Here is a 24110-nt window from a genome sequence, read left to right as displayed (position 1 = left end):
TAAAAACCTCAACCACTCAGAGGATCAAACTGCAGATACATTACATTAAATAAAGAAAGAAAGAAACGTTTTCAACAATATAAACTGGCATAAGCGAACTGAAACCATGGAACTGGGCTGTAAATTAACATTCGGGCTTTAGGAAAGCGACATAATAAATACATAACTTGCAAATTGGGAATTAATAGTTTTGAAGTTTCAATTTGAAGTGTTATTAGTTGTATGTATGGGATACACATGGTACGCAGCAGACCGGTAACATTCCCAGAACATGAACTAAGATTCCCATTAAGTTCTAGTTAGAATTTTATCTAAAATTAGGATGATAACATCAAAAACATGTATTATGTTCCCAAAACACAAAAACTGTCCAGTTGTGCTGACATTCAGATAATGTTTGTATCAGGGCGCAGAAAACATTTATTTGATGTTCCAAGAATGTTGACAGAATGTGTTTCAATACGTGATGAAGAAGGAGAACACAGTGTTACAAGTACACAGCATATGAAGAGAATGGGAACAGTTCAATAACTCAGAAATTGTGTTCTGTATCCTGATTAACTAGATTTGACAGCTATCTACTAGAGGAGGGTTAATGATGTGAGTTCAAACCCGACATGTGCAGATTGTCAACATACTGTAGGAAGTGTAAAAAAACATTGTTGTGTTTGTATGATTACATGCAGTTCAAATGTCATATGAATGAAGTTAACATACCACATGTCTCTATTTAACCTACAATACAGTCCTCAAATGCAAATTGCCATTCAATCTGGAGAGAAACAGAAAGGGGATGTATTCCAATCTGCCTTAAAGAGATACATATTTACATGCTGAGAATGTTGTGGTAATATTAGGCAAAACTTAAATAGAACGTTTTCTAAACGTTCTTCAAATGTTCCGAGGAAAAATATACATTGCGTGAACATCAGTGGAATATTATGTTAAACCTACAACAAATATGCTATCGATGTCATAAAATGTATTCATTCTTACAACATTAAGGGAATGTATTGTGCAACATAACTTAAACATTTTGAGCTTCCTGGGCGTTAGAAAAATAAATACAACTTGCTCTCGTCTTTTCCTTCTTGTAGCCTGCTGACTTTGCTGATAACTTCTTTATTGAGAAAAATGTACTTAATGATAATGTGATTGTCTTACCTAGCTATCTTAAGATGAATGCAAGTCATCTGTAACTAAGTCACTCCTGATAAGATCAACTGCTAAATTACAAAAATGTAAAATGTAGAAGGAAGTGAGTAAGTGAGTGTCCCCCTTAGCCAGCCTTATTATCCTCCATGGACCCTGTGCTGCATATGTTTCACTTGCTTCATCTCGCTCCATCTCTCTTCATCTCTCCCCCTCTTTCCTTAACAAAAGCTTTGTACCTTGTATCTCCCCTCAGTTCTTAGTCCCCCCCTCATCCCTCTCTCCAGAACTAGATGTTGTGCTTCAGCTGAGCCTTCATCCATTATGGATGCTGTGTTTCAGGAGGCTGATCTGAGCGTGTCGATATAAATATCTCCTTTTGGATCCCAGCAGGACAGGAGAAGCCAGCGTAAAGCAGCTAGGCCTCTCTCTGTGTCTACTTACTGTACAGTTACTGGAGCGGGATGTCCTTACTATTTGATGGCGAAAATAACAGAAGCTGCATGTGCCTGCAGTGCCGTCTTTAATTCACGAGGCAAGGCAGCAAGCTAAGGCAGTTATATTTCAATCAGCCATATCTGCACATCTTTATCTAACCTCAAGCCCCCAATACTATATACTAGAAAACCTGTTTGCTTATACGGGTCTGGAGAAAGCATCTATTCCCTTAGACCACTCTCTTCCTCAGACTCTCTAGTACTGTCCTGTAACTATAATCAGGGACATCAAAGCCACAACAGAAGAACCCTACTACCCATTGTTGGGGTTAAGGAGCAGCATGTATCTCCTTTTATGTTGACCTGTTTCCTGCCAGGTGCCCTTCCTATCCTCCATCACAAGACATGCCAGTTGTGGCTTAGCGCAGTATGTGGGAAGCCTGTTAGGCAGTTGCTGTTGGACTGATTGGCTATGCCTGGGAAAGTCAATGAAAGAGAGGAAGAGAGGGATGGGGGGTGGAAAGAGTGAGAGGCAGGAGAGAGAGAGAGACACACACGGAGACAGAGGGGCAGAGAACAGAGACAGACTGAGCACACATCCACCACTTTATTAGACTGGCACAGTGGAAATGTCTGCTGTTGGGACGACACCCTCGTCAGCAACACACACACACACACACACACACACACACACACACACACACACACACACACACACACACACACACACACACACACACACACACACACACACACACACACACACACACACACACACACACACACACACACACACACACACACACACCAAAGTGTGCTTCTGCTAGTGTCCAAATAGAAACAGAAGTCATACAGCTGAGATGATGGGTTTGGAGAGGAGAGCTGAGCGAGGGGAATGTGGGGTGCAAGCAGATGTCTTCATCAGGGAACATCCCTCCTTAGATTATGAAGATCCTGCATTCTCAATTTGAAGCAGGATATTTTATAACCCTTTGGTAAAACACCATGGAGAGACTTCCCACTGGGCACAGATATCAGTTCAATGTCTAGTTTTGATTTACATTTGGTTGAGTTATCAACATAATGTGAATTCAATGTGAAATCAACAAAAAAATTCACCATGCAATTGGATTTATGTAGACTAAATGCCCTTAAGTTGTTGACTTTTTGCAAATCCAATCAACGATTCAACATCTTCACATACATTTTTTGGGGTTGAAATGACGTTGATTCAACCCGTTTTTGCCCAGTGGGTCTGCTCTCCACATGAAGAGATTGGGATGTGTTTACTAAGCAGCCTATGCACTCGTGCCAGCTAGGCTCTGAATCAGTTATGCCCATGGCCTTCATAACAGTGCTCTAAAAGCAAGTGAAGCGAAGGTGTAAAATGGAAATATCCCAACAGGCGTTTCTACTAATGCAGTAGGCTTGGGGATTTTTCTGCTTGAATATTTCTATCCACTATCTGATAGAAACCGTGACCTCCAGTGCTGTTGCATATCCTCAGATATGTTTATGAAATGTAAAAGCAATGAAGAAGTAGACTCTGCTTCTTATCTGCCTTTTATCATAGAAGAGAGTTTGTGAAAAATGTATTTCATGTTTCATTGGACTGAAAGCAGTGCGTGGGAGTTAACAACAATTGAGAGTCTCCGTAATTGTTATAAGGACCATGTGGGAAAGTAATATGCAGCATATCCCTTCAAAGCCGTGCACGCTGGGAAAAATCTATTGTTGATTAGACCCAATGAAATCCCATTTCATCTCATCCTGTTTTTTAAACAGAGCTCTCTCTTACTCCTGTCTTTTTCTCAGAATCTCATTCCTTTCTCCTTTAATCTTTCAGGAGTCTGCTGTCTTTCTGAGCTCGAGGTGGGAGGCCATGTCTGAGTACCTGCAGGCCTGCTTGGACTGACTCTAGACTCTAGCCTGCTCCAGGGGGGTGAGAGAGAGAAGATAAACACCCCTGACTGGCTCTGGAGGAGCAGAAAAGAGGAGGATTATATCCCACCTTTGTTCTCCCTAAGATGTCTCTCCACGGACCCACTCCCGACTCGCCCCAAACTGTTTAGTAACTCCACACCGTCTACATTCCCCAACAGCCGGGAGAGAGAATACCCCACAAGGAAGTGGATAGAGAGAGAGAGAGAGAGAGAGGGGTGTCACAGCTGTAGACTGCAGCAGCACCAGCAGAGAGAGAGAGAGCAAGAAAGCTAATTAGTATTACTGAGATGGTGTCAGAGCTGAGAGACATGAGAAGTGACTTCTGAAGAGAGTTCTGTTCTCTGAAGGATATTGCGGCTGACCTACAGGACATTTGTTTGTGGGGTTTTTTTCTTCATTTTTCGAAGGGACTCAATTTAGTTGGATGCAGGTTTAGCTTAGCCTTCCGTCATGAATCTTCTGGGAAGCTGTATCAAGAGGGGGCAGACTGGCTGTCACAGAGGTGGTCTGGCTGGGCCATGTCAGGTCCTGCTCCTGGCCTGCTGTATCCTGGTAGTCCTGGGGGCCAAGCCAAAGACACCTGGCCACAAACACCTCAACTCCATCCGCATAGATGGGGATATCTCTCTTGGTGGCCTCTTCCCGGTACACGCCAGAGGCAACGATGGTAAAGCCTGTGGGGAGCTGAAGAAGGAGAAGGGGATCCACAGACTGGAGGCCATGCTGTTTGCACTGGACCGCATCAACAACGACCATGAGCTGCTGCCCAACATCACTCTGGGTGCCAGGATCCTGGATACCTGTTCTCGGGACACCCACGCCCTGGAGCAGTCGCTCACCTTCGTCCAAGCGCTCATCGAGAAGGACGGGACGGACATCAAGTGCCTGAGCGGCGGGCCGCCCATCATCACCAAGCCTGAGAGGGTGGTGGGTGTCATCGGGGCCTCCGCCAGCTCTGTGTCAATCATGGTTGCCAATATCCTGCGGCTCTTCAGGGTAAGTGCCTTTCAGTTGACACTTTCTGGTTAATGGCTGTGAATGATGGTGGTGGCTATGAAAGTAGTTTCTCCCAACAGGCGTTTGTAGGCTGGCAGCACACTTGCGCTGAGATTACATACTCTACTATGAAAGCACTGTGACTGAGATCTGTGATGCAATTGGCTGAAGCATGTATAATTCTTTGATGGGTGTCAATAAAAGGTTAAGTTGCTTTTTCTGGTAAAAAGGGTTTGCAAGTGTTTTCATGAAAGGAGAAAGGTTATATCTATTGTCCCATTTTCCAACAATATGGACATGTTGATGTGATAAACAATCACCGCTTTCTATATTAGTCTTTTTACCCCATGTCGTCTCTCTTAGGTGATATTACAAAGAACAAAAGCATGCTAGCTGTTACCATATACTCTACTTCCAGTAAAAAAAACAACCCTTTTCCTACAATCGAGAGAATAATTCTATGCAATCCTTATGGCTAGTTCTATGTAGAAAATAAATGTATGTCTAGGTTAGCTAAGCTTACCTCTTTATCTGTTCAATTGTCATTTTAATGAATGATGCACTTTGATTATTTAAGAACTTTTATGCCTTGGGAGTTTAGTTACAACTGCAACACTGGTATATCGCATCATAACCCTAAATATGCTTCTATGTATCTCTGCTAAACTCTGGGTAAAATATTGAAAGCAATGTGAGTCTCTTTCAGTACATTTAGAAATTGCTTGCTTTTCGAAAGTCTAGCAACCTTGCCAGCTAAGATAGTTAGACAAACTATTCCAACTTGATTGATAGCATGAAATGGGTTGGTAGCTCGTTGGGAGATTGGGAACGTATCTAGATGGCTAGCTAAAGCCAACTTCATGAAATTGCTAGTGGCTAGTATTACAGGGAAACAACTTAACATGTTTATTCTATTTATTCATCAAGGAGGAATCAATAGGCTACATAGCTTGATCAAATCCATTTACAAACATACGTCCTGCGAGTCCTGCCCATCACCGGAAGATCAAATCAAATCAAACGCTGTGTGTGTCACTCAACACCCTCTCCTCCTCCACTGACAATACTGTCTGCACTCACTAGAATATCTAAGGTCCTACCTTGCATATTTTTTCTCTGTCGTGCACCTTGGAAAGAACCACTGACTAGGAAGGATATAGGGAGGTACTCTCTTTCCTGGTTAAGTCAGTGTGCCACCTCTGCAAAATACAGCTGACAGATCTTTTTTGTAAATAATTATGATAAAATGTGGTTAAGTTCAGTAATTCAATTAACATCCGAAAATGTTTGAAACAGGACAAATCTGAGGGGGCATGTGCCCTTGTGCCCCCCATATGGGCATGACGCCTCTGTTTACCAGTGCCATGCTCACATCATGCTGGCCTGTCTCAGCCTGCCTGGCGCTGGATCACGTCACTATAATTAGCTCCATATAAGGACTCCTCCGCAGATAGATACTTCTCCTGTTTCTAATGATTTCAAGAGCTTGACCTGATATCTTTCATCTGCACAACCTATGTTTTTTCCCCCTTTCATCCAGGAATGAGTGTGTGTTCTTCAGATGATTGGAGGATGGTGGTGTGAGGGTTGATCAAAGTGGGAGGCAGTCTACAGAAAGATGTTTGGAGAAGATTGCACTGGTTTCTAATTCAGTGCAATTATGAAGGGCTGATGGCCAAGTAGTACACAGCTTAATGCAGGTCACTAGGTTAGCTCTGAATAAAGATATAGTCTGTACACTTCCTTTACAAATCGATATAGGTCAGAGAGCCTTTACTGACTGTTTCTAGCTCTACATGGACACTTGCAGGTTTTTGCACTTCAAAATGCACTTTATTTATTTTCAAACTAGAAAGTAAGTGAGCTTCTCAGCACTTGCAGTCTAGCTGAGGATAGGGCTGTCCCAGCCTCACATACTGAAAGCTATACCCAAGAAACTCTTGGTGAGTCAACTATTTCCCGTACATGGGTTAGGGGATCTGACTCATCCATAATTTGCTTGGTTTGAACACGCAAGGCAAGCTCAACAGTTACATATCAATGTGGTTTACAACCCTTCTTATTGCTGTTCTTTTCCATGTCTTTTATGAGCCTAAGGGTAGTGGCCATAACACACTGCATGCCTGCTGTTGTTGTCAGAATGCTTCTTTTTTCCCTACTTCCCTCTCCCAGTCTTAAAGTGGCTGAGGCTCGGTAAAGTGTTAACTCAGCACTCCCGAGCAGTAGGCAGGATCCCGTCCCTATTGTGCTGCATGAATATTTTACTTCCAGATTACGTAATGTCCGCCTAGGGATCCAGTTGGGGTTTGAAAGCTCCCTCCCTCCATGGTTGGCCCTGTCTGCTCATGCTCGGTGATGTTCTCATCAGTTGGGTCTTTTTACTGCAACATAAGCAGGAGAAAAGTGTGCTGGCGCCCAGGCTAATTAGCACAGGGCTGGTTTTGACGCTGTAACGAATGCTTTTGATTACCCAGTCATGATGAAGCTGGCTTTAGTTAGGTTCTAGCTTTGTGATCATCTCTTGGAGATGCGTTTCTGGCTTCGTGCATATCAGCTTTTCTCTCGGTCATGTGTAGGCTACTGTATCAGCACTGTAACTGTCACAATGTACATGGGCAGTCATGATTGTGGGTTATGTTGTGTTGCTGAGACAAGCATATGTTCTCAGAGAAGGAAAGGGGCGCTTCGGCCACCTCCACTGAGGTGTACAGTCTGCTACCACACAAACAGCCTACACACGTGTCTACCTATGCCTTCTAAGCAGAAGGGAGGATGCCTTCAGAGATGAGAGGGGAGGAAGGTGAAAGGAGCTCAGAGGAGAAGACAGGGGAGCCTGAAGGTAGCTGTAAGAGGAGGGTTAACTAGCTGTCTGTTGTGCTGTCTGTGAAGCAGAGAGACCTTGCGGCCCTTTCTCTTCCCTCATTAGAGACAGAGATGGGACACCCTCAGGCGCTGTACCTTCCTCCTCTCAGCATCTCAACATGTTGACACAGTTCACTCTAGATTACCGCAGGAACCATCATGGGCTGTAAAAGACAAAAATAAATACATTTAGAATATGTGATGAAAGGATGACTCTGCTCTGGGTGCAGGACTCCTCTACATTGCTGTGCAGACCTTTACAGGGAATTGTACAAAGACCTTGCTGTAGGGAATGTGTGGAAACAGAATGCTTTTCAATGATATGTCTTTGAGAATTTTTGGGTCAAGACAGTCGCTGAGTATTTGGCAAAACTAGACTGAATGAAGATGAATACTGAAGCACAACTACACCACAGCTAGTTTGGCTTGTGTAGTGAGTAGTATTCATTAGCTACGCTCTCAGTAGCTACCTCAGTAGCCAGTAGCTCTCTTTATCACCCTGAGACAGGCCTCCCAAGGTGTGCCCTGTCACCTTCACAGATCCTCAGCGTCGTAGTTCTGTGGCAATTCAGGAGAGAAGCCTGGCCAGGAGAATTGATTCTGACTAAGTGAAAAACTATTCTGAAGTGTAATTTGGTGCAGCCACACTACATCAGGTCATTCAAGCCAACCATTCCATCCCTTTACCCGCCCATCTATGCCCAATAATTCCAAAAAAGGGAACTCTCCACTCGCCTGTGACTTTCAAAATCCTGTGCAAGCAAAGCAAACAAGGGAAGCAAACAAGGGAAGCAAACCAAAAGGCTCAAAAGACTTGCAAGCAATTGTTTTCTGAGGGTTTACAGGCCAGTGGTTATGCCAGGGTTTTATCCATGCCACTCAACAGGACTTTTACAATTGGGGCAGACCTGATCCTTGCAGCTGTCTTTCTCACTGTTTCTTAGCGGCTGTTCCCACTCATGCAGAGCTCCGGCCACAACGGAGCGGCTCCTTCAGTCAGGATTAGTTTAGACTCAAGTCGCTTAACCGACCCTGACCCCAGTTGCCAATTCCCAGTACAGCCATAAGAGATGCGTGCCCGGAAACATGCCTCCTAGTTTTGCTCTGTTTTATCTTCATCTATCCGAGTCCCACCACAGAAAGCTGGAACACCAGCTGTAATGGCGAAGGGGCATGATGTAGTGGTCTCTACATGTGTGCTGGTCGCCGGGGTTCACTCATAAATTTCTGGCATTTCATTAGTGTAAGTCTGCAGGTCCACGGAGGAAACGTGGCATGGTGGGGAGGGGAGGATGTTGTTAGTTTTTTTTTTTTTAAAGCGGATGGTTTAATTTTCTGGGTCTGTTCCTCTTTATGAGAGAGGTAATTGAAATGAAATGCACATAAAAACACATTGAACTAATGAACAGTGCACATCTGCACTGTTTTTCAAGTAGATTTATTTTTGTAAAAATGTCAGTAGACGTTGTTGAAAGTCATCCTTGTGCATAGAGCTGTATGGTTAGTTTAACTTAGCAATCATTTTAAAGTGAAATGGTGGAAAAGCCCTGATTTTACATTGTGTATTCTCAGGGCATAATACCTACATTAATTTATTCTTTAAAACATTCGACATACAACATGAATAATGTACAACACTCTGTGTTTATCGAATAACCTCATACCCTTCCCCTTGTGAAAAGACAGGATTGTTTTGGAGAAAATCCAGTGTTACAATCATGCTATGAATATACTGCATTTTCTCCAATTACTGTACATGGCTTCTTCAACTCTTCTTGAAGTTCACTCTTTGAATTTATGACACTGTAAATTATCAGTAAATCTTTTGATTTAACTCTTTAACTTACAATTCATTTACTGACAATTTACAGTGCCACAAATTCAAAGAGTGAGTTTCAAGAACTTCTCAATACTATTGATGCCATGTGATACATTGTGAGCATGTCTCAGAGCTGACACTACTGCTTTCCCCCTGTCTCCAAATCTAACACCACTAAGCCTAGGTATTACCCTGTTCAGGCTTTTCCTATTACTCTTTAAACAGCCACATCTCCAAAACAGAGCCCAGCTATCCCACAGTTCCCTCGAAAAGAACTCAGGATTAGTGGCTTGCAGCTGCCCCCCCCTGGAAATTCTATCTATCAACCAAATCAAATTCTGTGACCTGCTGCCTGGAGTTACATCACATATTGATGTTTTGTTGTACTGATGGAGGGACAAACCAGACGGTTGTTGGTAGTTGAAATATATTTGAATTAATGTGATCGATGACTGTTAAGAGTTTTGTAGTGGTGACATTTTAATGGAGAAGCGACCCGTGTTAGGGTTGCTACAACAACAAAAAAGGTAATATATTACCTATTACTTTAACAGTAACAAATTACTTTACTTCCTGGGAAAAGTATTTAGTTACACTACTCGTTATATTACTTTTGCATTAGACCTCAAAACATTGCGCTCATTGTAAACAATGTCAACGTTACACTAGGTAAGCCTATTCACCAACACAACTAGCCTCCATACCCAACTACAAGCTTGTTAAGCTCTCCCTGGGTTACAGATTTTCCCCCTGAACCATTAAAATCAAGCTTTGGTTGCTTGTATGAGGTAGGCCTCCAGTCATCTTCAACAGCAGTGGTCAGGCCTCGGGGGGTCTTTCGCAATGAGTTTTGTCTTGGCATGTTGTTTTTGCAGGTGCTTCAAGAGATTGGAGGTTGTGTTTCGAGCAGTGGAGAGGTGTTTTTCGCCTGGGCACAGTTTACATTTTACAACTATATTCTTGTCATTTTGTTCTCCTACCAAATCAATGTAATGGGAATACTTCCACGCCAAGAAACCCTATGCTTTAGATGCTTCTGCCATTTTTCATCTCCCTCACTAAAGCAGTTAGTAGTAGTGCATGCGTGCTTTAACAGGAACTTGGTGAGAGGACATCAGACTCAAGACGAAAACAATTACAATCTGCGGCGGGGGGATTTTTTTATATTGCGTCAACAGAGAGGGAATAATAATCATAACAAATATTTTATTTGGATCAATAAATGTAATAGGAATAGAATGATAAAAAAGTAACAAACTATCTTTGATCAGTAACTGTAATATTATTTCTCGAATTGGAACAGCACTCCGTTATATTACTTGCTACCGCAAAAAGTAATATTATTACTGTAATGCGTTACTTTGTAATGCGTTACCCCCAACACTGCAAGTATTACATCAGAGTGACGGTATCAGCTAATATGCTATATTGACATACTCTCTGTTTTAATCCCTGCACATATTCAGACATTGCCTGAATTATGAATGTAAAAACATAACCACTAACAAATGTAAATGCACTGCAATTTTTGCATAATGAGGGTCAACTTGTGTTGATCTAAGATTTTCTATGTCTGTTCAATTCCCTCCTGTGCCATCCCATGTCCTCTACCTAGCCTGAAGCAGTGACAGAGATGGTGCATACAGGATTTACCCAAGTGTTTTATCCTAAAGGCTCAGACATTCCTGTTTACATCTACGTGGGCCGGGACCCGTGTGTCACTGGACCATGGCTCCGGTGGACATGCTCTCACCTGGAGCCTAATCCAGGCCACTGCTACTTTTCAGCGAACCTTTACATAACAATGGCTAACTGTGAACTTTAACACCTTCTCACAAAGGAACTGTTTTGATTATGCAGTTGATTCTGCTCTTCACAAGTCCTCACTGTCAGCCCTAGCTATGGAAACAGAATTTCCCTAGGATAACATAACGTTTTATACACTAGACTAGTGTGAGTTTGGGCTCCCCCAGGTTACCGTAAGAAGCTTGGACATCATCCAGTCTATGAGCACATTGGACAACATGGTAGCTAGCTTTTATGAATCACCTATCCTCCATCACACAGAGGAATTCTCTCTCTCTCTCTCTCTTCTCTGAGGCAGTCACGATGTTCCGTTACAAATGACCATTTGAACATCAGATAACTAGGACACAGAATATTAATTCAAAAGTTTGAAGATTTATCTGCTTTGTATTACATTAGTGCATTAGTGACCTTCAGCAAACACAATGTGTTAAATTGTTTTGTAAAGATTCACAAATGTTGTCTTGAAACTAAATGCTGAGATAAAGTAACGGTATTACATTTTCATGGTATTTCTGATTTTACATCATAATAGAGAACAATGTCAGGACAGAACAAATGGAAGGGCATAAACATTAAGACACGCACCCGTTCAAAACATTTGTACATACACACCAACATTAGCAGACAGTCAGAGAAGGATTACCTCCATTTACTGGATAATGATCTCTTTCAGTCAGTAAAAGAGACAACGCCTCTAATAAATCCCGACACAGAACACAGACTCTGGGCTTGTGTTGTACTCCTATGCTACTTGTATTATTTGTCCCATACAATTATTAAAAAACAAGCTGTGAGGACCCCCTCCCATACAAACACAACACACCTCGTAGGTATTGAACCTGGGGCTGGGAACTGTTGTGACAGCATACTCTGTTTCCTGAAATTGTACCCTCGTCTTTTTCCTGCTGTTGAAAGGCAATGTTTGAAGCTACACGATGGAAGGAAAGTTGGTCCATATTGGCATTGATTTCACACATGGTTGAGGCAGTGACAGTTAAATTAAGATAAATGTACCAAAATGCAGTTTTTGTTTTTGGTACACACATCTGGGCTCTTGCAGACAATAGTTGAGAAGTTTGAGACGTCTGTATCCACTATGTCCCTGACCTAGGATGCCACCATACTCACTGTGTCGGACGAGGATCCATTCATGCAAGAGCACCAGTATGGTAGCCTGAAATAACACAGTACCTGGTTTTGGCTTTCTATAAACACTGCAACACAAAGCATAGACCACTAGGAAATAACAAAGAATTCAGCTGATTACAGTGCTGTACATGAGTTTTTGATAGGATTGTGCCCTGTCAAGCTGTAGCTGTACTTATTTAATCAGACCACAGCACTTGCCCAGCTAAGGGGTTTGTTGTCAAGCGTTTCTCAGTTAAGTGGGCCTGAAAATATGCTAAACATTTCTTGGAGGCTGCTAGGTAGGTCATGTGTGAAATCTTGTTCCTAAGAAACTCTGTTTTGTGTCTTTTCAACTTTGACCCTGTAGTGGTGTGGCACGCCCTGAGGTGGTTTATTGTAGTCAGGTCTACTTTATTCACGGTACCTTTATTTGACTCACATACAGGAATAGATCATCTGATCTGATAGTTATTGTGATCACTCTATGGCTTGGTCTGAAATGGCACCCTATTCCATATTGCGCACTATACATTTGACCAGAGCTCTATGCAGGCTTTGATAAAAAGTAGAGCACTATGTATGTAGGAATAGGTTGCCATTTCAGACGCACACTATGGGTTGGGTAATTATGAATGGAAGGTCTTCAAGTACATCCAGCGACAGTGCTGAAAGGATATTGTATGTGCAGTAAGATAACTTGTTATCTACAGGTTGACTGCCTACTGCATGGGAATGGTCTGTACCTTACTGCCACAACAATCTCAATCATAACGGAGTAGCTCTGGGCAGCTTTGTCCCCTCAGATAGCCTGCGCCAATCAACAGACCCTTTCACCTTTGAGGCGATCGATCAAACCTTTACATTCCCCTCCAGATCTAGTGCTCTAAACATTCGGAATCCCTCTTTTCTGTGTTTGCTGTCACTGCTCCAGCTGTGGAGAGGCCATTAGAGGAAGGTGAAGTGAGTGTGTGGCCGGCTGGATATGTCAGCCCAGTAGTCCTAGGGTCATCCTCAAGGACACTGCAGCTCCTCAGCCCTGCTTTTAATGATTTAATATGCCAGGTTGACATGTTGGCCAGTCCTCTCCTCTCTATAGACCAAGGCACGCTCCACAGGCTCAGAACCACAGAAATGCACTGTCTAGTGTCATTGGCAGCTGTCCTAAACACAGTAACTGATGAGATATATTCGCAATGCCAATCAAGGGTCAGTTTAATCATTGCAGAAGGGTTACAATTAATTTGACTGTTCAGGGTTTTCTAAATCAGGTAGGTTGTTTCCAGGTGTTCAAAGATGGCAAGCTTCTGTCTTCTGTTTGACCCCAGATTTACTTCTAAGTCTTTTTAATTATATGGCAGAGTCTAGAGCACACCAGATCAAGCCAAATGTTTCCATTTACCTCTGCTAGAGCTCGACTGTACAGTAAGTCCAGTGCCTAACATTGCAGAAAGGAAAGCATAGGCAATCTAAAGAAGCAATGTACTTCTAACCACTTCCAAAGTCAAACAAAAGGTATTTTAATGACCCAATGAATCTGTCTTATTTATTAAAATGCTTGGTCAAAGTATTACATTTATACCTGACAACCCTTAAGTTTTATTTAGGATAGACCAATTGTTACATGCCACTCCTGTTAAACATGCTGACATTTTGTGTTTCCAGAAAATAACATAAAATTAGTGACACTTGAAACACTTTATTGCGATTAGATAAGTTCTAAGAACAACTTGAGGATGGGAGAAAACCCCTCTGATCAGATACGTTATTATCTGAATCTTAGGGGGATTTGGTGATAATCTTGTTAATGCCATCTCAGTTCTCCCAGAGTTTCTGTGTAAAGCAAAGGCATGAGTCATTTTCCAGAGAAAATATGAAAATATTGTCACACCCTGATCTGTTTCACATGTCCTTGTTATTGTCTCCACCCCCTCCAGGTGTCGCTTGTTTTCCCCAGTGTATTTATCCCTGTGTTTCCTGTCTCTCGGTGCCAGTTTGTCTTGTATGTTCCAAGTCAAACAGCGTTTTTTTCACCATACTCCTGCCTTTGCTATATTCCTTTTTCTAGTCCTCCCGGCTTTGACCCTTGCCTGTTCTGGACTCTGTACCCACCTGCCTGACCATTCTGCCTGCCTTGACCTCGAGCCTGACTGCCACTCTGTACCTCCTGCACTCTGAACTGGTTTTGACCTTTTGCCTGTCCAGGACAATTCTCTTGCCTACTCCTTTTTGGATTATTATACATCTTTAACTCCAACCATCCGCCTCCTGTGTCCTCATCTGGGTCTCCTCTTGTGTCATGATAGTATGAACTGGCCATGACAGACCCAGCCGACCTGGACCAGCTTCGCCACACTGTCTCCCGGCAGGGAGCCACCATTAGGAGACATGAGGAGTTGTTACAGGACCTTCTGGAAGGGCTTCGTTCTCTGACAGAACGCCACGACCAAGAGTTTAAGGCTACTATGTAGCTAATTAAGGCTTAACTCATAGGCTATCTGCCATCCCTGAGAGACACCAACTTCCCAGTGCATTTTTTCCTTTTAGTGTTGAGTTGGTACAGCCTACCCTTGTACCCCTAGCGATACTCTGGAGATCCTGGTACCTGTCGGGGCTCCCTTTCTCAGTGTTCGCTTATTTTTGAGCTACAGCCATCTTCTTTCCCTTCGTACCGATTGAAGATAGCGTATTACGTATTATTATTACGCTAATGTGGGGAAGAGCGCTCTCTTAGGCCACCTCTGTTTGGGAGCAGCAATCCACCCTTTGTTGTCATCTGGAAGAATTCATGGCGGAGGCGAATAAGGTATTCGAGTCTCTGGTATCCGGGAGAGAGGCGGCCAGTAAACTTCTTGATTTACGGCAAAACTCCCATAGTGTGGCAGACTATGCGGTTGATTTTTCGCACGTTGTCCGCCGATAGTGCCTGGAATTTGGAGTCTCTCTTCGATACCTTTCTTCATGGATTATCCGAGGTGGTAAAAGATGAGCTGCTCGGGAATTGCTGGTGGATCTCGACTCCCTCATCGCCCTAACCATTAAAATTGATGGACGCTTATTAAGGAAACGCAGGAGTGAGAGGAGGTCTGGCCTCGGGCACACTCGTTCACCCGCTATGGCTCACTCACCTTCGAAGGAATCCGGAAGCTCACAAAGGCAGTTTTCCCAAGAGGATCCGACGCCACCCGAGCTCCCTCGTGAATTGTCTGCTAAATGACTTAAATGTAAATGTAAATGTAAATCAATGACGGGTGAGTTGGATTCTTCTGAGCCTTTGCAATTGAGAAGAGCTAGGATATCGGTTGGGGAACACTCACATAGGCTGAATTCCAACGGATGTCTGTACTGTGGAGGGGCAGTTTCCTAACCTGGAAACCCTTGTCTTTGGTGGATACAAGTACTTTGGTGAGCCAGACTGGAAGTTCCCTAATTCCCATCAGCCGTACACTTTTCTTTGTGCTTGTGCTGTGGGGAGGCCAATCTAAGTCTCTCTGAGTGCTTATTGACTCTGGGGCAGATTAAAGTTTTATGGATGCTACTATTGCTTCTGAGCTAGGTATTTCCATTCTACCTCTCTTGGTTCCCATGGATGCCAGGGCACTGGACGGCCGCTCAATAGGTGGAATCACCCATTGTTATGTGCCCATTCAAATATGGATTTCCGGTAACCACAGTGACACAATACAGTTCCTCCTCATTGAATCTCCCCATATTTCTGTTGTCTTGGGGTTTTCCTGGCTCCATAACATAACCCTGTTATTGACTGGACCACAAGCTCCATCACAGGTTGGAGCCCATTTTGCCATTCCCACTGTCTTTAAGCAGCACAGCCTTCCCCCAGACGTCTTCCTCAGGACGTAAGCAAGGCTTTGGATGTTTCTGTCCCACTGAGTATGATGACCTACTTGAAGTTTTTAGTAAGGCACGTGCAACTTCCTTACCCCCGCACCGTCCTTATGATTGTGCCATTGATCTTATCCCATGCACCACACCACCATAAGGTCGGCTATAGAGGAGTCTCTGGCTACTGGGGCCGTCTGTCTGTCTGCATCTCCTGCCGGCGCAGGGTTTTTCTTTGTGGAGAAGAAGGACAAGACTCTGCTTCTGTGCATTGACTACCTGGGACTGAATTACATTACTGTAAAAAATCGTTACCCCTTAACACTCCTCTCCTCAGCTTTTGAACTTCTCCAGGGGACCACCATTTTTTCCAAGTTGGACCTTCGGAATGCCTACCACATGGTTCAGATTCGTGAAGGGGATGATTGGAAGACAACCTTTAACACAGCCAGTGGACATTATGAGTATCAGGTCATACCGACTCACCAACACCCCCGCAGTTTTTCAGGATTTGGTAAATGATGTGCTCCAGGACATGCTCAACAGTTTTGTGTTCGTCTACCTTGACGACATCCTGTTTTACCCCCCGGTCTGCCCAAGAACATATTCTTCACGTCAGGCAGGTCATTCAGCGCCTCCTAGAGAACCAACTGTTCATGAAAGCCGAGAAGTGTGAGGTCCACCTCTCTACAAACACTTTTCTGGGATATGTCATTGCTGAGGGTAATGTTCAGATGGATCCTGGAAAGGCGAAAGCAGTGGTGGAATGGCCTCAACCTACATCCAGGGTGTAATTGCAACATTTCCTAGGATTTGCAAACTTCTACCTCTGTTTAATTCGGGGTTACAGCACCCTGGCGGCCCCCCTCTCAGCTCTCACTTCTCCCAAAGTCTTTGTGGACCTGAAGCATCGGTTCACAACAGCACCCATCCTCATCCATCCGGACCTGCCGCCTTAATTTGTGATTGAGGTGGATGCATCTGATGTTGGAGTGGGGGCCGTCCTGTCCCATCTTGACTCCTGGTGGTCAAGATGGCGTTGGAAGAGTGGAGGCACTGGCTGGAAGGAGCAGATCAGCCATTCTTGGTCTGGACCAACCATAACAATTTTGAATATCTCTGTACAGCCAAGCGCTTTAACTCTAGGCAGGCCCGGTGGGCTCTGTTTACCAGATTCAGTTTCACCATTTCCTAATGCCCAGGGTCCAAAAATGTGAAGCCTGATGCTCTCTCTCGCCTATACAGTTCCTCTGCCATACCCTCGGTCACCGAAACCATTCTCCCTACCTCATGCCTAGCAGCCACTGTGGGGTATTGAAGTTCGCACAATGATCCCAGCCTGGACCTGAAGGGGGCCCGGCCAACCGGCTGTTTGTCCCCAACTCAGTCTGGTCCCGGGTCCTGGAATGGGCACATTCTTCCAGGCTAACCTGTCATCCTGGTTCCCGCCTTACCCTAGCCTTCCTTCGACAACGTTTCTGGTGGCCCACAATGGTTCCTGACGTCTCTGCCTTCGTCGCCGCATGCATGGTGTGCGCCCAGAACAAGACTCCATGGCAAGCTCCTTCTGGCCTTGTTCAGGCACTACTGGTCCCTCATCGTCCCTGGTCCCATATCTCTTTGGACATTTTCATTGGGCTTCCCCCGTCTGATGGCAACACCGTCATTCTGACAGTGGTGGATCGGTTTTCTAAGGCCGCTCATTTCATCCCTCTCCCTAAACTACCCTCTGCCAAGGAAACGGCCCAGCTCATGGTGCAGCAATCTTCTGCATCCATGGTCTCCTGGTGGATATGGTTTCCGGCCGGGGTCCTCAATTCGGAGCGAGCTAATCAGGACCTGGAGACCACTGTAAGATGCCTAGTCTCAACCAACCCCACTACCTGGAGCCGTCAACTGGTCTGGGTGGAGTATGCCCGGAACACACTTCCCTGTTCTGCAACGGGACTCACCCCATGGAGCACTCGAAAGGGGAATCAGCCTCCACTCTTCCGGAACAAGAGCAGGAGGTCAGTGTACCCTCGGCCCAGATGTTTGTCCGGCGCTGTCGACGTACCTGGAGAAGGGCCAGGGTGGCTATTCTCAAGACCAACTCCATGTATCGTCGACAAGTGGACCGTCGCCAGAGGGTATGGCTTGCCACTCGGGATTTGCCACTTCGGGTAGAGTCCCCCAAGCTGTCTCCCCATTTCATTGGTCCTTTTCCTGTCTCCAGAGTCCTGAGATCCACTGCTGTCCATCTTGTGTTACCCCGTACCCTCCGTATTCACCCTACCTTCCATGTGTCTCGGATTAAGCCCGTGTCTCACAGTCCTTTGTCTTCTGTTTCCAGGCCCAGCGTATAGGATGAGACGCCTCCTGAGAGTTCGACCACGGGGCAGGGGTTTCCAGTACCTGGTTGATTGGGAGGGTTATGGCCCGTTGGAGAGGTGCTGGGTCCTGCTAAAGACATCCTGGACCCGGCCCTCATCGCCGATTTTCACTGCCGACACCCCGGTCAGCCAGGTATGCGCCCAGGTAGGACCAGGTGGCGCCCCTGGGGCCGGCGGCGGGGGGGGGGGGGTTACTGTCACACCCTGATCTGTTTCACCTGTCCTTGTTATTGCCTCTACACCCTCCAGGTGTCACTTGTTTTTAAAAATATTTTCCCCAGTGTATCTGCCTCTGTGCCAGTTCGTCTTGTATTTCCAAGTCAACCAGCGTTTTCCTGTTCTCCTGCTTTTTGCATTCTCCTTTTTCTAGTCCTCCCGGTTTTGATCCTTGCCTGTTCTGGACTCTGTACCCACCTGCCTGACCATTCTGCCTGCCTTGACCTCGAGCCTGTCTTCCACTCTGTACCTCCTGGACTCTGAACTGGTTTTGACCTTTTGCCTGTCCACAACCATTCTCTTGCCTACTCCTTTTTGGATTATTAAACATCTTAAATTCCAACCATCTGCCACCTGTGTCTGCATCTGTGTCTCGCCTTGTGTAATGATAAATATACAGTATTTGTGAAAGACGTAGCTGACAAAATGGTAAGCTATTGCTTTTTAAAATTAAAACAGTTTACAATAGTGGAAAGTACCTGTAGGTAAAGGTCAACAGTATTTGCAGTATTTCATCAACTTTTATTAAACAAAACCAACCAACAGAAAGAATCGGTGTCTTTATAGCAATATAGCCGTAGAAGAGGATGCTGTTTGAGGAGGTCACTGAATTACCCTCAAGAGTTTGCAAAGCGATGTTACGACATCTGGTAAAACAATAACAATATTTCTGACTTGATGTTAAGTAGCATTGTACATGTATTTAATGCAGCTCTCACAGAGAAATTGCTATGTCTTGTCCGTTATGCAGTGGATCTGGACCATTTGGAGGGGAATTTGATTATCTGACATGAATTGAGTATAATACAGCAGATATCAGTCACAGGGCAAACATGAGAGGCGTTATAATCCTCTTTGAATGGCACTTTAAAACCAAACTTGAAAAACGCTTAAGCTTTACAGTGATGCTTGCACAGTGGGACACTGTTGCCCTTCTAGCTCTTTCTCAAGTGTTAAGCTGATTCTAGCTCTTTCTCAAGTGTTAAGCTGATTCTAGCTCTTTCTCAAGTGTTAAGCTGATTCTAGCTCTTTCTCAAGTGTTAAGCTGATTCTAGCTCTTTCTCAAGTGTTAAACTGATTCTAGCTCTTTCTCAAGTGTTAAACTGATTCTAGCTCTTTCTCAAGTGTTAAGCTGATTCCAGCTCTTTCTCAAGTGTTAAGCTGATTCTAGCTCTTTCTCAAGTGTTAAGCTGATTCTAGCTCTTTTTCAAGTGTTAAGCTGATTCTAGCTCTTTCTCAAGTGTTACGCTGATTCTAGCTCTTTCTCAAGTGTTAAACTGATTCTAGCTCTTTCTCAAGTGTTAAACTGATTCTAGCTCTTTCTCAAGTGTTAAGCTGATTCTAGCTCTTTCTCAAGTGTTAAACTGATTCTAGCTCTTTCTCAAGTGTTAAGCTGATTCTAGCTCTTTCTCAAGTGTTAAACTGATTCTAGCTCTTTCTCAAGTGTTAAACTGATTCTAGCTCTTTCTCAAGTGTTAAACTGATTCTAGCTCTTTCTCAAGTGTTAAGCTGATTCTAGCTCTTTTCTCAAGTGTTAAGCTGATTCTAGCTCTTTTCTCAAGTGTTAAGCTGAATCAAGAGGTTGGCTATTAGGTTATTGTTGCAAAATTAAATATTTCACTAATAACAGAATCAAAGACGAAGAGACGAAGTCCATTCATTTGCCCATATGCCATTTCATGCAACTGTAGGCTAACCCATTTTAAACACAGTATGGAGCTTAGGAGAACTGCTAGAGAGTGCACGAAGGATATAGGAATATTTGCATAAATTAAGTGATTTATTTGTTAGTGAGCTTTACACGGCTGGATTTTTTTGTAGTCTGTTGCTTTTGAGATCGGGTGATTGAAAAATCCCTTACTGTACAACAATGCTATTCAGTCTGTTTCTTTAGAGAATAAATATTTATCAAATATACCTGGATTCTTTTTAGGTTCAGGTTGAAATATTGTCCTCCTTGCTTTTCTTTTTTTATTAGCTAATTGTTTTTGTCTGGTGAGTGAGTCCAAAAGCTGTCATATATCTCTCATCCAGTCTCTGACCCTCTCACTACTTTCCCCCAGTACTTCAGGAATAGTGTACACCCTGATTAATAAATTATTAATTGGAAACAGTTCCTCTCCATTTCTCCATTTGCCTGCCCCTGTAGGATCGTTCCTCCCACATACAGTGTGATCTGAAATGATTGACACCCATGATAAAGATGAGCAATAATGACTGTATAAAATAAATGATTCAAATACTGAGCTATATTGTATGCAAAAAAAATGTGAAATTATATAATTTTATTCTAATACAATTGCTCAGAGAAAGAGATTTTGTTTAACAAGAACTATATATTTTTTTCTCAAAGGTAGGGGTCAAAATTATTGACACCCCTAAAGATATTTCTAAATCAAGTAGTCAAAAGTTTATAATTTTGTCCCATATTCCTAGCATGAAATGACTACATCAAGCTTGTGACTCTACAAACTTGTGTGTTTAGAAACGTATTATAGAAACATATTATGTTCTTATTTACAATAAAAGTGACTCCAAAATACACAATACATTATTTATCATTCATTTCTATTGGACACAAAATTATCTGACACACAACCAAAACGAACTGCAAATGCATCCATCAAGTTTGTAGAGTCATAATCTTGATGTAGTCATTGTGTGCCAGGAATATAGGACCAAATACTGAACTTTTGGCTACTTTATAAGAATCTATAGGGGTGTCAATAATTTTGACACCTTCCATTGTGAGAGGAAAAAAAGTATTACTTGGAGCATACAATATACTGTAGCTCAGTATTTAAATGATTTATTTTATACAGTCATTATAGCTCATCTTTATCAAAGGTGTCAATAATTTCAGCCCCCCACTGTATATATGCACAGCTTCTTGCTTAATGTCAGTTCTCACTGTCTCAATACAGATATTAACATTGTAGTCACTTAGCAGACAGACACTCTTATCCAGAGTGACTTACAATAAGTTCATTGAAATAGGTAGACAACAACATTCCACACTCTTTGCATGTAAAACTATAAAACCCTACCGCTCAAAGGACTATAAAAAAACCTTCAATTCATTGCAGCTGTACCACATTTCTTGTGAGGGAGCACAAATGTTATTCCCAATAACCATTAAGCTGATCGACAACAAGATGAAGGCTAATTTTCTACCGCCCTGGTGGATAACCTCTGTTTATAAACAGGACGGTCCATTCTTTACTTCCACCGGCGTGCCCTCTTGGGACAAACTGCCTCCCTTAACAAGACAGATCTTAACAGCCACTCACTCGTCTCCTGTTTGAGACCATCAGTCTGGTCTGGGGCCCCTCTAAAAGCAATTACAGTGTGTGCCATGGTGGTGTAAGGGGCAGAGGCATTGACTCACTGAATACATTACCTACCTATCTGTGTACTGTTCTCACACTTAATCAATTACTGAGTCTAAATAGAAGCATCAGATCTTGACACTGATGCTTTCAATGGGGCTGGCTGCTGCTGTTGCTGCTTCGGGCAAAAACAAACACGTGTGAAACAGAGTGCTCCATATCATTGCCCGAGTCCTCTGACACCTTCATTGATTTTCATCTCAAAGCCTGAGAAAATTAATATTGGACTAAGATATATGGGATAAGTGGAAGGGGAATATGAAAACTCAGCAAGTCTAAGACAAAGTAATCTTATAGATTGCCTCAGATGGAGCTCAATGAAGCTACTATATCAACTGGGCTTTATTTGGCAAACAATTAGTTATTGTGAATTAATTTTAGTCTAAGGGAGACAGACTGTTCTGCTAAAAGTCCAAAGTCAACCACGATGCTTAAATACAAATAAATATTAATTTAAATTCAATCTGTACTACTTTTACAAAACTGGGGAAAATATAGGCTACACTAAGTTTAGAACAGTGGTATTTATGCTAAAACATGTATTCTTACCTCTGCCCACACATTCTAAACCACTAGAATGTCTTCAAGAAAAATCTGATAAAACCATACTGTGTATTTATGTTTTCCAGTCCGTCACCACGAATAACAAATAAGAGAAGATTGACGCAAAAACTGTTTCCTGTCAAACCTAATTTGACTGAGCAATAGCATTGACTACATCTCCTGTCACTGCCCATAATGGGGTTAGTAATGCTATGTGACATGTGTCAATGCTCTTAGGGAAATGTGTTTGATATGGTCCTATAGGAGGCCTGATAGTGCCCACATTATGTGCATGTCCATCATATTCTGCTGCTTTGATGAAGTGAACATGAACAACATGAAGTGTCCTGGTACATGCAGGTTTCTAAGAACCATACCTATTTTTTGCCAAAATTCCGTGAAGAGGTGGACAATCAAATGTTGTGATGACATTGACAATTTTTTCTGAGAATGGATATCTTGGATCTTGACCTTGATCTTGACCTTTAACATATTGATGTTGATGTTCAAGCAAAACCTCCCCATCCATAAACCAGTCCATGTTGTTCTTTGCAAAAAAAGAAAGTCATAGAGGAGATGACAAAATACTAATTATTAAGTGGGACTTTCTTATAATAGTAGCTTCGTAATGGAAGTAGGCCTATAGCTGGTGCATGTTTCTCTTTAGGCATTACATCAACAAAAAAAAAAAGCTGTCAAGAATACTTTCCTGTTTAACTTTTTACAGATGCACAGCCAGAGGCAGAAGGAGATGGCCATCAGTTTATCTAACAAACAGATACACCAGTAACTCTTATTATGGAGATACAGATTGCATCATTACATTTTCTATCTCACTCTCCTTCCAAACAGATTTTAAACTTCGAAGATCTGCTCAGGTGAAAAGGGCTGGTTTGCTGGGACATTGAGAAGTGAGCTGCCTGTGTGCATCAGTATCAAGAGGCGAAGGGGAAAGGAGAGGGAAAGGGTAGACACAAAACCCAGAACCAACCGCCCTGCATGGCTTAGAGATGTTAGCAATGTTAGCTAGCTCCGAGTAATTGTGAGCGGGAGCTTACGCACACATTCTCTCTCTGTTGCCCCTTAACTGGCATACACAGTGATGTTCTACCGGCTCCTTTCACCTCCCTGCTTCTCTTTTCTGCAACTTAGCTGACAAAATAAGGGGAATGAACTATTTAACTAGACTATTGGGGATTTAAGCAGTGCCTTTTTCTTTCTCTTGATGAGCTCCAGTGAGAGACAGATCTGCAGTGTAGGTGTGAGTGGGACCGGGTCGTGGTGTAGCCTTTTTCACATGACAGCTCACTTTTTCTTTGTAGGTCTGGCTCTGCAGCCTGTGCTTCATACAGAACGCATTGTCCTCATCCTTATGAGAAAGCTTGCGGCATGTTTTTAAAATCACCTGTATGATCATTCATGACAGGGAGTTCATTGTGAAACCAGTGGCGTTGAGGTTCTAACTAATGGAGACAGGAATTTATGAGGTTATGGTCATACAACATGGACCAGGGGAGTGTAGTGTTTATGAGGACTGAGAGGGGTCTGCCATGTACTGGTGTTTTAATAGTTGCAGGATTTCATGGGGATGGATTATAATTGGCAC

At 43.2% G+C, this 24110-nt stretch overlaps 1 protein-coding gene across 1 annotated transcript in view; it reads left to right on the top strand.

The window, feature by feature from the left end:
* Positions 1-3983: 3983 nt before the first annotated feature.
* LOC135504270 (metabotropic glutamate receptor 4-like) overlaps positions 3984-24110 on the top strand; it is a 222141-nt gene continuing 202014 nt past the window's right edge. Inside the window, exon 1 of the mRNA XM_064922669.1 lies at positions 3984-4529. Coding sequence (XP_064778741.1) covers positions 3984-4529 — 546 coding nt within the window. The remainder of the gene's footprint in view (positions 4530-24110) is intronic.

This window comes from Oncorhynchus masou, chromosome 18, assembly GCF_036934945.1.
Source record: "Oncorhynchus masou masou isolate Uvic2021 chromosome 18, UVic_Omas_1.1, whole genome shotgun sequence".
NCBI classification, from domain to species: Eukaryota; Metazoa; Chordata; class Actinopteri; order Salmoniformes; family Salmonidae; genus Oncorhynchus; species Oncorhynchus masou.
Note: the sequence above shows the minus strand (reverse complement) of the source record. Positions and strands in the feature narration are given on the sequence as shown.